The following is a 14,324-nucleotide window of genomic DNA, read 5'->3' as shown; positions in this document are numbered from 1 at the left end:
AGATACTATGGTTGAAATAAAAACACAATGCTGGAGAAACTCAGCAAGTCAAATAGTATACTTTATATAACAAAGATAAAGATACTTTACCGACATTTTGGGCTTGATCCCTTCATCAAGGTGTGGAAGTATTTTTCCATACCTTGACGAAGGGCTCAAGCCTGAAATATTAGATATATATCTTTATCTTTGCTGAGTTTCTCCAGCATTGCATTTATCTTATCCCAACTCCTAAACTCAGTACTTTGAAGACCAATAGCTCTCTTTGTAGCCCAATCTACCTTTGACACTACTTTTAGGGAATTATATATCTGTATTCCCAGATTCCTCTGTTCAACTGCACTCCTCAGTGCCCTACCATTTACTATGTATGCCCTACCTTGGTTTGTCCTTTTAAAATGCAACCCTTCACATTTGTCTACATTAAACTCCATCTGCCATTTTTCTCCCCATTTTTCCAGCTGGTCCAGATCCCTCTGCAAGCTTTGAAAACCTTCCTCGCTGTCCACAGTGTCTCCAATCTTTGTGTCATCTGCAAATTTGCTGATTCAATTGACCACATTATCATCCAAATTATTGATATAGACAACAAACAACAATGGTCCCAGCACCATTCTCTGAGACACACCTCTAGACACAGGCCTCCAGTCTGAGAAGCAATCATCCACTACCATTCTCTTGCTTCTCCCATATAACCAATGGCCAATCCAGTTTATTACCTGACAATGAATACTGAGCTCTGAACCTTCTTGACTAACCTCCCATGTGGGACCTTGTCAAAGGCCTTACTAAAGTTCATATAGATAACATCCACAGCTTTTCCTTCATCATCTATCCTGGTAACCGCCTTGAAAAACTCTCAAAGATTTGTTAAACTTGACCTACCAAGCACAAAGCAATGTTGACTACACCTAATCGGTCCCTGGCTATCCATTCTCTTAGAACACCTTCCAGTAATTCACCTACTATTGATGTCAGGCTCACCAGCCTATAATTTCCAGTATTATGAGCTCCCATTTCATTTAGTGTGAGTATCAATTTAAGGGCTAGGCTGCAACCATTCACAACTATGGAAAGACTGGGTGGTTAAGCCTAGTACAGGCTGTACCCAAATTTACTACTTTGGAGAGGAGAAAGAACATGTGTGGCTTTTTCCAGGGTCACAGGTGGTGAGAGTCATGTGTGTGGAACACTGAAGGAACAGCACATTTTTGACCAACATCCATCTCACCGAACACAGAGTGTGATAATGGACAAGTCAACTGATTCTCTCTGTCAGGGGAATTATTGAACTCCACCATGACCAAAGGAAATATCATTTGATTGACCTATACCTGGGATTTGGTAGTATCATGGAAATCACATGATTTTGTTTCCCCTACGCAAGGAAAAGGGGAGTTATGACAATCGTTCATACGAAAGCAGTCTTGTCACTCAGTCTCTCCCATCTCCTTCATGATTACTTCTGTGCATCAGCTGAAAAATCTGCGTTTTGACAATGGATTTCTAAGACTGAACTTTGGAAGGACTTTCCAGAATTGTGCCTAGGCTGCAATGGTTTGGGAATCTCTCTCTCTCTCTCACACACACACACACACACACACACACACAGAAAATTGGTTTTGATTTGACTAATATGTTATTATTAGTAGTTATTAATAAATATAATGATTTAAAAGAAACAATAACACTGCCTTGGAGAATTTCCATTGCTGTTGGTCTGCGACATTATAGCAGCATTACATTTGGAGCCTTTTTTTAAGTAAACAACCTACCAAAATCTACTTGTAAAATCCTAATATCCAGAAAACAGTATGCACTCTAACCTGTTTTGAGTCTTTAACTGGCTTGAATACTGCCCTATCCAATCATTAATATTGTTATTTAAAAAATGGGGGTCAGGTCAAGAACTATCTGGTCTTTTGGAACTCCCAGCCTTAAAACACCCTTTTAATTGACTAACTTACCTAAACTTTCCCCATTTTTTTTCCACCATCCTTCATTTCCCCCCACCCCCTTCTTGAGCCACATTTGTGATTTTCCATCTGTTAGTACCCTCCTAGACACCACAAAGATAACAAATGGGATAACTTCAAAAAGCTTGAAAAACTTGTAACAGTCTCTAAGATATTGGAAAGGCTCGTGTGGTTAAAGGCGAACAAATTGGACTCAATGGCTTGCAGCAAAGGGATTTAAGGAAAGTGGCAGCAATGAAAATAGAGGCCCATTGTAGATGGATGTGAGAACTGTGAGAAGGCTAGTTTTGATTAGCGTGAAAGAGTGTATAAAATAAATGGGAGCATGGAATTGCTGTACTGATTTTGAATCAGTGGGCCAAATGGTCCCCTTTGCCCCAAAGTAAGTTGAGAACTGAGTAGTTTCATCTTTTCTCACTTTCCCAAACTCATAATGATTTTCAGCAATAATTGTTCAGATCCTAACCTAATACAATGTGAACAATGCTTATTCACCTGAATATATATTAATTCTATCATCCACTGGAACCAAACAGTATCAATCCAGCGCCCTCTCCAATTCTTCCTATGTTTCTTAAAATATTTCACCTGGAGTTACATTTGCTTTTGTGTCAATTGGCCGTTTTTTGTTGGTTCTGCAAAACCAAGACTCCCAAATGTTTTATTAATAACCTTGCCTTATTTTAAAAGATTTGTATACAAAAATATCCAATTCTGTTTGTTTACAGTTTTACCATTGAGCTATATTGCATCTTCTACCTTGAAGTCTTCGGCATTCAATGTCATCTATAAGTTAGTCCAAGTCCTTTTGAAGACTGATTATCTTACTCATTATTTATTGCACTTTGAGGTTTCATGTCATGTGTAAACTTCAGAATTGTTCATTCTATCCATGTACTTCCATCTATTAATTTAAAGATCAGGAAATTAATGTTTTATGACAGAATCAAAGAGGGTACTGAAAAATAGTTGTCAGGCGAAGGCAGGTGGGGTGAAGGGATTGGTAAATATGGCACCTCAGAATTAAAAGGGCTTTGAATCGAAATATTGATGTTCCCATTCATCTATGAATGTGTTGCACCTTGGGCTTTACCAGAACAGCCACATGAAAAAGGTCATGAAAAAAACATTTTAATAACTTGTAGGATGTTTTCCATGAAATGGTAAATGGTGTAAATTAGCCTGCAGCAGAAGCAGTCACACAAATTGCAGAACTACTTCCATCTGAGCCAGTTGTTTAGTATACATTACTATATATATATGAAGTTTGCAGTGGATAAGCAATTGGCAAGAAATAGAATGTGTGTGCTGGGAGTAAGAAGAAAGCGTCAAATTTTTAATTGAATTGCTGCCTGCATGTGTAAATAATGCTATTGTTTAAAAAAGGATTTTAGTGGCTTGTTTGCCTTAAGTAAATGCAGCCCTCATGTCTCCTTTAAGTTGTGATTACATAAACAGTCTAATATAAACTTCTGTACATTAAATCAGCTCTTGTATGACTTTTGAATGAGCTGCTGTGTATAAAGATAATCAATTTTTTCTGGATGTAGTAAGCAGAGGGAGAAAAAATAACTGCTTTCATCTAATCACTGACCCTTTACACCTAAAGCCAGGACTTGCAAATAAACAGAATGGTGAAGAATAAAAGGCTTTTGGGGACAGCTGAGCATTTCATTAAAATTTAAAACAGGCACTCTTCCTTCAGACAAGCCCTTTCACAAAAGCTGCAAGATCTGAATAAATAGCTTGGGCTACTGAAATGTTATGAACAGCAGTGGGTACAGGTTGCAGCATCTCATAAACGCTTTTCACATGTTGCAGATCTACACATGCCAGTGGCCAGCTGCCATTTTGAAGTCACACTAATTCTTCCACTGTGTGGTTCGTGAAAATATCAGCATACAGCTCAAAATTGTTTTAAAGTGACTTGAGAATAAGATTCAGATTGGGAATATTCAGGTTTTTGCAATAGTTGGAAGAAGTGTGTGAAAGTTCAAAAGCACTAAAATCTCTGATACAGCCTATTTTTAACCTGTCTATCCCATTCTGTGGATATAAGCTTGTAATTTCAATATGATAATCATACAAAGATGATATCCATTATGATTAGGACTTCTGAGAGGCTTCCTGAATGTTCTTGCACATTCCAAAAGCTGCAGTGGCATTAGTTATGGGTTTGAAAAGTTGACAGGAAGATCTTACAATTAATGCAGTGAAAATATTATTTTGCAAAAGTTGCATTGGATAATTGTTTAAATAGCTCTTGATATAACTTTGTTGAAATCTGTGAGTACAGAAGGCAGTGGCAGGATCCTCAGACATTATCTTTAAAGGGATTCCCTTTTGTTTCTCTTCCTCTTCTTGGTAGGGGTGATGGACTAGTGGTGTCTCTTTGTATGCCTTTCCGGGCAAACAAAAATAAACAAATTTTGTGTATTTGTGTCAATTTGGTTCAGGTTCTTTTATAGGCAAATCTACCAATAAAGGAACCTTAACAAGCTCCACAGAGATCCAGCTGACAAGAGACCCTTTCTACCTTAAGAGTGTACACACAGGAGAAATGCTTTTCTTCACATATCTGAAGATTCTCTGAGGAAACTTAGAATGGAAAACTAGTTAGTAGCTGATATTTGCAATACGTTGAAGCAAGCCTTGCTGCCTTCGGGATTTGATAGTCGTGCTTTACCACTGGCTGTCAAAATTTCCATGGCCGTAGAATCTTTTGTCATGGTATCCTGCTATGCAGCAGGATGGATGACACAGTAGTGTAGCGGTTAGCACAACACTATTAGAGTCCCATTGACCTGGGTTCAATCTGTATGGACTTCGTACATTCTGCCTTTGACCACATGGGTTTCTGCCAGGTGCTCCAGTTTCCTCCCACTTTCCCAATACACGTGCAGAGTTCATAAGTTGTAGGTCAGATGGGCCCTGCTATACTTAATTATGATTGTTTTTTTAAAGAATCTCACAGTTAGCTGAACTAAATGTATTCAGTAGGTACATGATGGGGGGGGGGGGGGGGCTTTTCCAGAGCAATGAGAGCCATCTGAAGGAGTGAGTGCTTGCATTTGTGGCTTTGATTGTCTTTTCATGGGTTGAGAATTTTGTCAACAGCATATATTTTGCAATGGACATACTTACTTAAATCAGTCAAGCAGAAGGACTTCCCTCAATCCGTTTCGCCAGTTTCCATGATTAATTTGCTCTGGAACAGTCCATCCTTGTTGTTCTCATCTCACCTCTAAGCAAACTGACTATTTTCCTCATCTTCAAACTAGCAATCAGATCCCAAAGCAGTACATCTAAAGCATGTGTCAATAAGGAATCTCATCCAGCAAGCCATTTACAAGTTGAAGACACTTTTCTAATGCTCCATAGAGATGGATGGAGAGACCCTGTATCCAGAGTTTTTTTAATGATATATTGCATAAACTAATTACAGGTGCTCCTCAACTTACAATGGAGTTATGTTCTGACAAACCCGTTGTAAGTAAAAGAAAATATTCCTTGCATCACACCGACAGCGCTGTATCAGTCCCCAAACTGATCCTATTGTCCCGCTCTTTCCCAACAGCACTGTATCAGTCCCCACACTGATCCTATTGTCCCGCTCTTTCCCAAGAGCACTGTATCAGTCCACACACTGATCCTATTGTCCCGCTCTTTCCCAACAGCACTGTATCAGTCCCCACACTGATCCTATTGTCCCGCTCTTTCCCAAGAGCGCTGTATCAGTCCCCACACTGATCCTATTGTCCCGCTCTTTCCCAACACCACTGTATCAGCCCTCACACTGATCCTATTGTCCCGCTCTTTCCCAACAGCGCTGTATCAGTCCCTGCAAGTTTTCTGACTGAGTTAAAAGAAGTAATTGACCAAGGAAGCTACAAAGAATTCACCTTAGAGGAATTATCAATGTTTATTGTAAAAATCAAAGATGCTTGCGATTATCTTATAATGACATGAAAGTAAATAATTACAATCACATTATTGTACCATCGTAACTTCGAAAAATCCTCAGTAGGGGAGCACCTTTATTTTGAAAGGAACATGCGTCACCTGAGCACACGAATGGAATGCCCTTCTGCCTTAATTAATAAGACAGGAAACAGTTATGTTGAGAAAAGTTGAGATCAGAAAAACCAAATGGAGGTCAGAGGCCGAGTCAAGATATAGAGCCATGGGGGCGATAACATGAAAATGGGTATGCTTGACGGTCATGTAAGCACTCATCTAAGCTCTCCTTGCCGCAAGTTAACCTATTATTTCAATGGTTCTCCATGAGCTCGGCGGAGATATAGTGACATGGCCTCATCAAAATATTTAAATGCTGCACTTGATCCTGGAGAGTGGGTTTATTGTCTGCTCCAAAATATTTTCCTATTAAAACTGGAAGTGATTGGTTTTCTGCTTTTTAACATTTGAACCATTCACTCCCAATTTTAATCGGGATTCAAATCAATTTTATACTGAATATGAGAAGCTGAGCACGATTCATAGCCATTATGATATTATGTGTTTAAACATGTAAGACGAGTTGAATTTCTCTACTCTCAAATAAGTCTCAAATCAGTATTTATTGCCATAAGCTATGACACTGAAAAGAATTACAAAATCCAATAATCATTTGGATACAATCATTCTAACCTCTATCCTAAAACACACTCTATTTTACAAGAAAATCCTGTCAATTTAAACCCCATGAAACCTGTTCAGATCTATGAATCTTATGTCATGCAGTGTTTAAACCAGAATGCTTTTGATCATGTTTATTTCAAACAGACTGAAGCTTGTGAAGCTCATTGCTTTTATCTGAAAATCTAAACATCAATTAAAGTCTGATTTATCTCCCCTATCATACCATATCATCTTCTTTGGCTTGGCTTCGCGGACGAAGATTTATGGAGGGGTAATGTCCATGTCAGCTGCAGGCTCATTTGTAGCTGACAAGTCCGATGTGGGACAGGCAGACACAGTTGCAGCGGTTGCAGGGGAAAATTGGTTGGTTGGGGTTGGGTGTTGGGTTTTTTCTCCTTTGTCTTTTGACAGTGAGGTAGGCCCTACCATATCATACTTCTGCTGCAAATAACTAATGACTCAAAATTCCAGTTTTGTAATAACAATTAGATTTTATGACAGCAGAATAATTGGTTGGAAAGATGCTGGGAAATATTGGCAGTTTCACATTAAATTGATTGCATTTCTCACACGTAAATACCGTAGGTTTGTACTTCTCACATGAACCTGGAAGTCGAGGGATTTTTTAAAAATTTAGTCATACAGAATGCTAACTGGCCCTTTCAGCCCATGAGGCCTGTGCTGCCCCAATTACATCCAATTGACCTTCAACCCTCAGTACATTTTGAAGGTTAGTAGGAAAACTGGAGCTCCTGGAGGAAACCCACGCAGACACGGGGAAAAGTACAAACTCCTTACAGCCAGTGCCAGATTCAAACCCCAGTTGCTGGCGCTATAACAGCGTTACGCTCACCAGTACACTAACCCTATTGCCCAGACAAGGAATTGCACTCCTGACACTGAATGCCACATAATGTCCAGCTGCAGAGTGCAAACTTACTGCACTCAATATAAATTGCATTGGCAAATCTACCCAGTGAACCTCTACCAAGTATATCTAATATTAGAAAGGCTGAGGCCTTCATTTGAAAGTACAGGAATGGCATTTTTTTTTAATATCTTGAGATTTGATTTGTAATAATTTTTAAATAATTTAATTGTTTATTCAATTTTAAAACTCATTCAGTATTTTTGAACAATTTGGTATGACCTTGACATTTGGAAGCATTCAAAGTTCTTTATAGGTTAAGCAAACTGTTTAAAAATTTTCAGTTTCCCTAGTGAGACTTGCTTTGGCTTTGCAAAATGCAGTGTTACCTCGTAATCATACTAATTTGGATCAAGGCACCTTCTAATAAGTCACCATTAACGGATCTAGAAAAAATTGTACCTGTAAGTATATCAGCAATGATTGCATGTAGCATGCTGTTTCTGCTAACTTTTAGCCCAATATATTCTCTATTATTTATCCAAGGAAGTCTTTGAGTTACTAGAGCCATTAACTTTTTAATTTTTTTTGGCCCATGAGCCTGTGCTGTCCAATTACACCCAATTAAGCTCAACCCCCAGTATGTTTTGAATGATGGGAGGAAACCGAAGCCCCCAGGGAATACCCATGCAGATACGGGGAGAATGCACAAACTCCTTACTGTCAGTGCAGGATTTCAACCCTGGTCCCAGTCACTGGCAATGTGATAGCATTGTGCTAACCACTACGTTAACTGTGCTGCCCATTTATAAAACAATGGCAATATTTACAATTGCAGCATTGAAAGACATTGGGACACATACATGGATGGGAAAGGTTTTGCAGGATATGGGCCAAATGCCAGCTAATGGGGCTTGCATACTTAGATGATTGGTGTGGTCAAGTTGGGCCAAAGAGCTTGTTGTTATACTGTAAAACTCTATGATACAAAAAATCCAATGTTCACATAAAAATTCCCATTTCTTTTTGAGAGTGTGCAAAACTAAGTCCATTCTATTCCTTCATGCATTTTCCACTTCTTCAAATATTTATCTTTTTTTTAAATCTAATGGTTATATGCTCACATACTTCACAAAGATCTTTTATACATGGACACATTCAGTATTTTCTTAATGTCAGCATGTCATTTATGATTGCACATCTTTCTCAGTGGAAGGAAATTTCCTTTCCTATTCATCTTATAAAAATCTGTTCTGTTATTTAATTTTAAGTGTGGAAACAATTAAAATTTCAAGTCTTAAAAATCAAAAATGTCATGAGTGTTGGTGGAAAGAGAGAATCAGTGAATAAATAGTTAGGTAGGAAGGTGCATGTTTTTTGGAAGAACAGGCTGAATGTCGAGTCTACCATAGTTGTGGAATTTGTGAATACCGCTGAGGAAGAAAAGTTGCTGGAAGAAGATGAGGTTCAAAAGATGACCAAAAGAATGGATCAATTACTATTTTGGAATAACAGTCAGTGTTATTTTATTTTTTTACTTTATTAAAGTCAGTGGTGGGGTCATAGTCCAGAGGGAGTCATGAGAAGAAGCAGATATCAGACTCTGTAAGATGAAATCAGTTTATCAAGTACCTGGACAACAGTTCAAGGATAATATTTTTGTTGGAAAAGTTCTTCATATCTTCCTTTTTCATTGTCCTGAAACATCATCTTTATGTCTATCTACCAACCCCTATCATCAATCTAATAGTCACTTTCCTATAGCATGCCATCACTGCTATCCAATCCCAAACAATAGAGGAGCATCATTAATATCCAACATTAATATCTAAGTCACTCAAAACACTCAGCTTTCACAAGTTATTAATAAATTGTGGACAAATCATTAAAGTTCTCATCAATTTATTTAGGGTAAATAAAATTGATATAAAAATAAAATTTACCCTAGAGTTCTTGGCAAAAAGACAACCGAGCAAACCAAATTACAAAGAAACAAAAAAAGTTAAAAAAAATATATTTTCAAAATAATAGCTATAATTATGGATGGAGGGTATAAAACTTACAATCATGAACAGAGTCCCTTGGCAATCCTGGAAATGTTTTATTTCTGTGTGTGGCCAACATGCACAAATACCACATTGCAAAATGGATAGAAATTTAACACTCATCTTTCTCAAGTTGATACCTACTCTGTGCCTTTTAATCAGACATGGCACATCATAAAATCTTTTTGCCTAATGGCATTTAAACACATTATTTAAAATTGATGTTTCAGTGAATTTTATTAATTGTGATAAGGAGGCCTTTACCCAGCCTAAATGCTGTTATAATTTCTAAATTTTCTCATTAACATATTAAAGGTCCAAGATTCTGTGAATTTTTTTTAAAGTGTGGATTTTTATTTACATGTGAAACTTGAGCATTAATTACATCACAACCATTCCACAAGTGAAAATAATTTGATTAACTCTGATCTCCAGTTTCAAACACAGATGGATGTGAAGAATTGGTACAGGCAGAGGGTTTTGGTGATGCTCAGTAATATCTCAGTTTTAATAGAAATTCTGGAATAAAAATATCATCCAGTTGCTTGTCATCAGTCTCTAGTTATCCTCAATTCAACATAATTTCTTTTTTGCCTTTTCTATTCAGGCAATGCTGGATGTGGCTGCAAATAATGGATGGCTCATGACGGCTCTGAACATAATCAACCTGATTCAAATGGTGATTCAAGGCAGATGGGTACATGATTCCTCTCTTCTCACTCTGCCAAACATTGAGCAACAGCACCTCTACCTCTTCAGGTGAGTATTGCCAAGATTAACATATCTATATCAGGGTATTTTTTATAAAGAGCATCATTAATTTTTTTTATGTAATGTGATTTTCGGTACTGGATACATTTTAAACATTATATCCATATATGATATGTCTATATATATCTCACACCGATGCATAATATAGAAAATAGGTGTAGGAGTAGGCCATTTGGCCCTTCATGGCTACACTGCCATTCATTTTGATCATGGCTAATCATCTACTCAGCACCCAGTACCTGCCTTCTCCCCATACCCCTTAGCCACAAGGGCCAAATCTAACTCCCTCTTAAATATAGATAAGAAAATGGCTTCAGCTACTTCCTGTGGCAAAGAATTCCACAGATTCACCACTCTCAGAGAATTTTTTTTCTCATCTCAGTCCTAAAAACGTCCACCTTATCCTTAAACTATGACCCCTGGGTTCTGGTCTTCCCCAACAACGGGAACAACCTTCTTGCATCTAACCTGTTCAATCTCTTAAGAATTTTATATGTTTCTATAAGATCCCAACTCAATCTTCTAAATTCCAGCGAGAATAAGCCAAGTCGATCCAGCCTTTCTTCATGTGTAATCCTGCCATCCTGGTATCAATTTGGTGAATCTTCTTTGCACTCCCTATATGGCAAGAATGTCTTTCCTCAGATAAGGAGACCAAAACTATTCACAATACTCCAGGTGTGGTCTCACCAGGGCCCTGTACAACTGCAGTACAACCTCTCTGCTCCTGTACTCGAATTTTCTTGCTATGAATGCCAACATACCATTCGCTTTCCTTACTGCCTGCTGTTCCTGCATGCCCACTTTCCGTGACTGGTAAATAAAATTAAACTGGTGACTTTATTGTTTTTGTATTTTCGAGAGTATTTATTATGACACTGCAGATTACTGCCCACAATAAGAGCTCATGAGAGTCCTGTTTTAGCTTGGATAGAGGATTGGCTGATGGCAAAGCCAATTTCAGGTTGGCTAAATGTATCTCATGGACTGCTGGAGCATCAATTATTTACATTCTATATTAATGATATATAAAGGAACGATCCTTAATGTGATAAAATCTGTCAGTAATACAAAAATTGGTGGTAAGCAATATAAAGGTTTCTAACCCTGATATGAAGAAAAAAATACTAAAGTATGATGTAAATGAATGGAGAACAAAGAATGCATTATTACAGAGTTCAGAGGAATCTGGATGTCCAGATACAGTATGGATTGTAAAGAAAAATGGATCCTCACCACATCTTACAGGGCATTGTTATATTACACTTGCTACATGCTATTTTGGGATGTATATGCATGGGAAGTAGTTTGGTAAAAGATTACAAGGTTGATTCCTTGAATGGAGAGGTTGTCTTATGAGGAATTGTTAAGCATATTGAGCCACTGAAGGTAAGAAGAATGAGAGGTGATCTTACTGAAACATAAGATTCTGAAGGGGGTTAACTGAAAATATATTCCTGTCATGGGGAAACCTAGAACTGAGGAGACTCGTTTTTATAATCCCATATTCAAATGGAGTTTTTCCGCCCTCTGAAAATTACGAATCTTTCAAATCCTCAGCATCAGAGTGTTCTGTGAATGAGTAAATGAATTTAAGGCCAAGTTAAATATGTAATCTTCAGAAGAATCAAGGGTTATGGAATGGCAAGCAGAAAAGTGGAGTTGAGGCCATAATTTTGTGGAGCAGTAGAGTAGCCATGAGAAGTCACACAACTTGCATCGGCTCTTTTTCTTTACAAATACGCACTGAGAAAAGGCATTGGAGGTGGAAAATGAAAATTAAAACCTGCAAATGTCAGAAATCTGATTTTTTTTAAAATCAAGAAGTGCTAAAAAAAAACTATCCGAGGTCAGGCCGCACCTGTAGAAAGGAAAACACTTAAAAACCCATCATTGTGGAGAATTGGGGGACCATCCACATGAATCAATGAGAGTAGAATCAAAATAGCCCCCTCTACCTTCTGCATTCACCTTGAGCAGATCATTTGAATAAACCTGGTGAGCAAGTCACTTCTGAGTGACTGACAAAATCCTGTGATGATAAACAGAGCAGAAATGCTTTGACCAGTTTTTAACCCATGCACCCATATTAAACCAGCTGTCAAAGGTATCAAACAGCTTGTATCTGATGTTTAAAAAATACTGAAAATGAAACATAATTTTAACATTAAATTATTAAAAAGGGTTAATATTTAAAAACACTCAGAGGCTTAAAATAATTAAACATATTTAAATTAATTGCATCAAAGGAAATGTTCATTGTCTAAATTCTTCCCCACTCCCTTTCAGGCATTCCATTCCATTGAATGGATGATGAATCTGCAATAGCCTAAACTAATGCAGGTTCGGAAAACAAATTTACAAGCATAACTGGTGAAAAATATAGGAAGATGAAGCTTCAGTAATGAAGGTAGGGTGGTAGATGTTGTGTATATGGATTTTAGTAAGGCATTTGACAAGGTCCCCCATGTGAGACTCGTTCTCAAAGTCATGAAGCATGGGATCCATGGAAACTTAGCTGTTTGGATTCAGAATTGGCTAGTCTGTACAGAGCAGAGGGTAATAGTGGAAGGAAAGTATTCTGCCTGGAGGTCAGTGAAGAGTGGAGTTCTACAGAGATCTATTCTGGAGACCCTACTCTTTGTGATTTTTACACACCACCGCACTCAAAATCATTCATGGCTGCCAATAGTACTTCCAAGTGAAGCAACTCCTAACTTGTGAATCTGCAGGGGCCACTTACTGCATCCGATGCTCTCGTTGAGGCCTTCTCTACATCAGAGAAACAACACAGAATGGAAGTTCATCTCGTTGAGCACCTTCGCTCTGTCCGCAGCAATGGCCGGGATCTCCCAGTAGCCAATCATTTCAATTCTGCATCCCATCTCTGCGCAAACCTGTCTGTCTATGGCCACATGCACTGCAAAACTTAGGCCACCTGAAATTGGAGGAGCAATCATCTTCTCCAATTTCCTTTAGGCCACTCCCCTGTCTCCCTCTATTCCCCATCCATCGCCCTCCTTTCCTCCAACTCTCCACTCTGTACATGATTTTCCCCTTCAGAAGTCCACAATCATTTCCTTAGTTTTGCTCATGTTGAGTGCAAGGGAACACTGGTAAGAACTTCCGACTGCAGCAATTAGAGATTGGAAATGTCTGAGAGCACCCCAGCTTGTTGGTTGGCACAGATTTTCAATACCTATCAGGTATGCCATCAGTGTCTGCTGCCTTGCAATGGTTCATCTTCTTCAAGGATGATCTGACATCTAATCAGAAACTTATAGTACATGGTGGTCAGTTTCTGCAAGGATTCCCATAGATATCCTTGTTATCCTTCTCAAAACTAGCATAAAATGTGTTCACCTCATCAGGTAATGAAGCATCACAGCCATGTATGGTGTTCGGCCTCGCCTTGTAGGATGTAATGGCCTGCAATCCCTGCCATAGCTGTCATGTATTTGACACTACCTCTAGCATCCCTCAGAATTACCTGTTTGCTGCTGTGATGGCCTTCCCCAAGTTGTACCTGGACTTCCTGTAAAGATCTGGATCACCGGCCTTAAACTCCATCATTCTTGCCCTCAGTAAGTTGCGACTTTTAATTCATCTACACCTTCTGGTTGGGATAGTCCGGGTATGTACATGTGGGTACAGATTCATCCACGCAGGTCTTGATGAAGTCGGTGACAGCCATGACATATTCATTCAAGTTTGAGGATGAGTCCTTGAATATGGTCTAGTTCAGTGATTCAAAGCTGTCCACCAGGCGCTCCACCGCATCTTTCAACTGTATTTTTACTGCCTTTACCTCTTTATATATAGTCTTCAGTCTCTGCTTGTAAGCTGGGAGTAGAAATACAGCCAGGTGATTAAACTTGGTTCTGTAGGTATTTTTCCCCATATTTCAAACAATCATTCTTACTATTTATTTTTTAACATTTTCAGCTAATTTGTGGAAGTTGATCGTGAATCAGAAGACTTCAATTTTGTGTGCTCTTTTTTATCTTAAGTATGTGTGCTAAT

General features: G+C 38.4%; 1 protein-coding gene across 1 annotated transcript in view; it reads left to right on the top strand.

Annotated features, from left to right (window-relative positions):
* Window positions 1-14,324, top strand: part of ascc3 (activating signal cointegrator 1 complex subunit 3) — a 484,134-nt gene that overhangs the window by 421,979 nt on the left and 47,831 nt on the right. Inside the window, exon 37 of the mRNA XM_069887454.1 lies at window positions 10,138-10,289. Coding sequence (XP_069743555.1) covers window positions 10,138-10,289 — 152 coding nt within the window. The remainder of the gene's footprint in view (window positions 1-10,137; window positions 10,290-14,324) is intronic.

Source organism: Narcine bancroftii, chromosome 6 (genome assembly GCF_036971445.1).
Source record: "Narcine bancroftii isolate sNarBan1 chromosome 6, sNarBan1.hap1, whole genome shotgun sequence".
NCBI lineage: Eukaryota > Metazoa > Chordata > Chondrichthyes > Torpediniformes > Narcinidae > Narcine > Narcine bancroftii.
The sequence above is the reverse complement of the archived record's forward strand: the minus strand, read 5'-3'. Positions and strand labels throughout refer to the sequence as shown.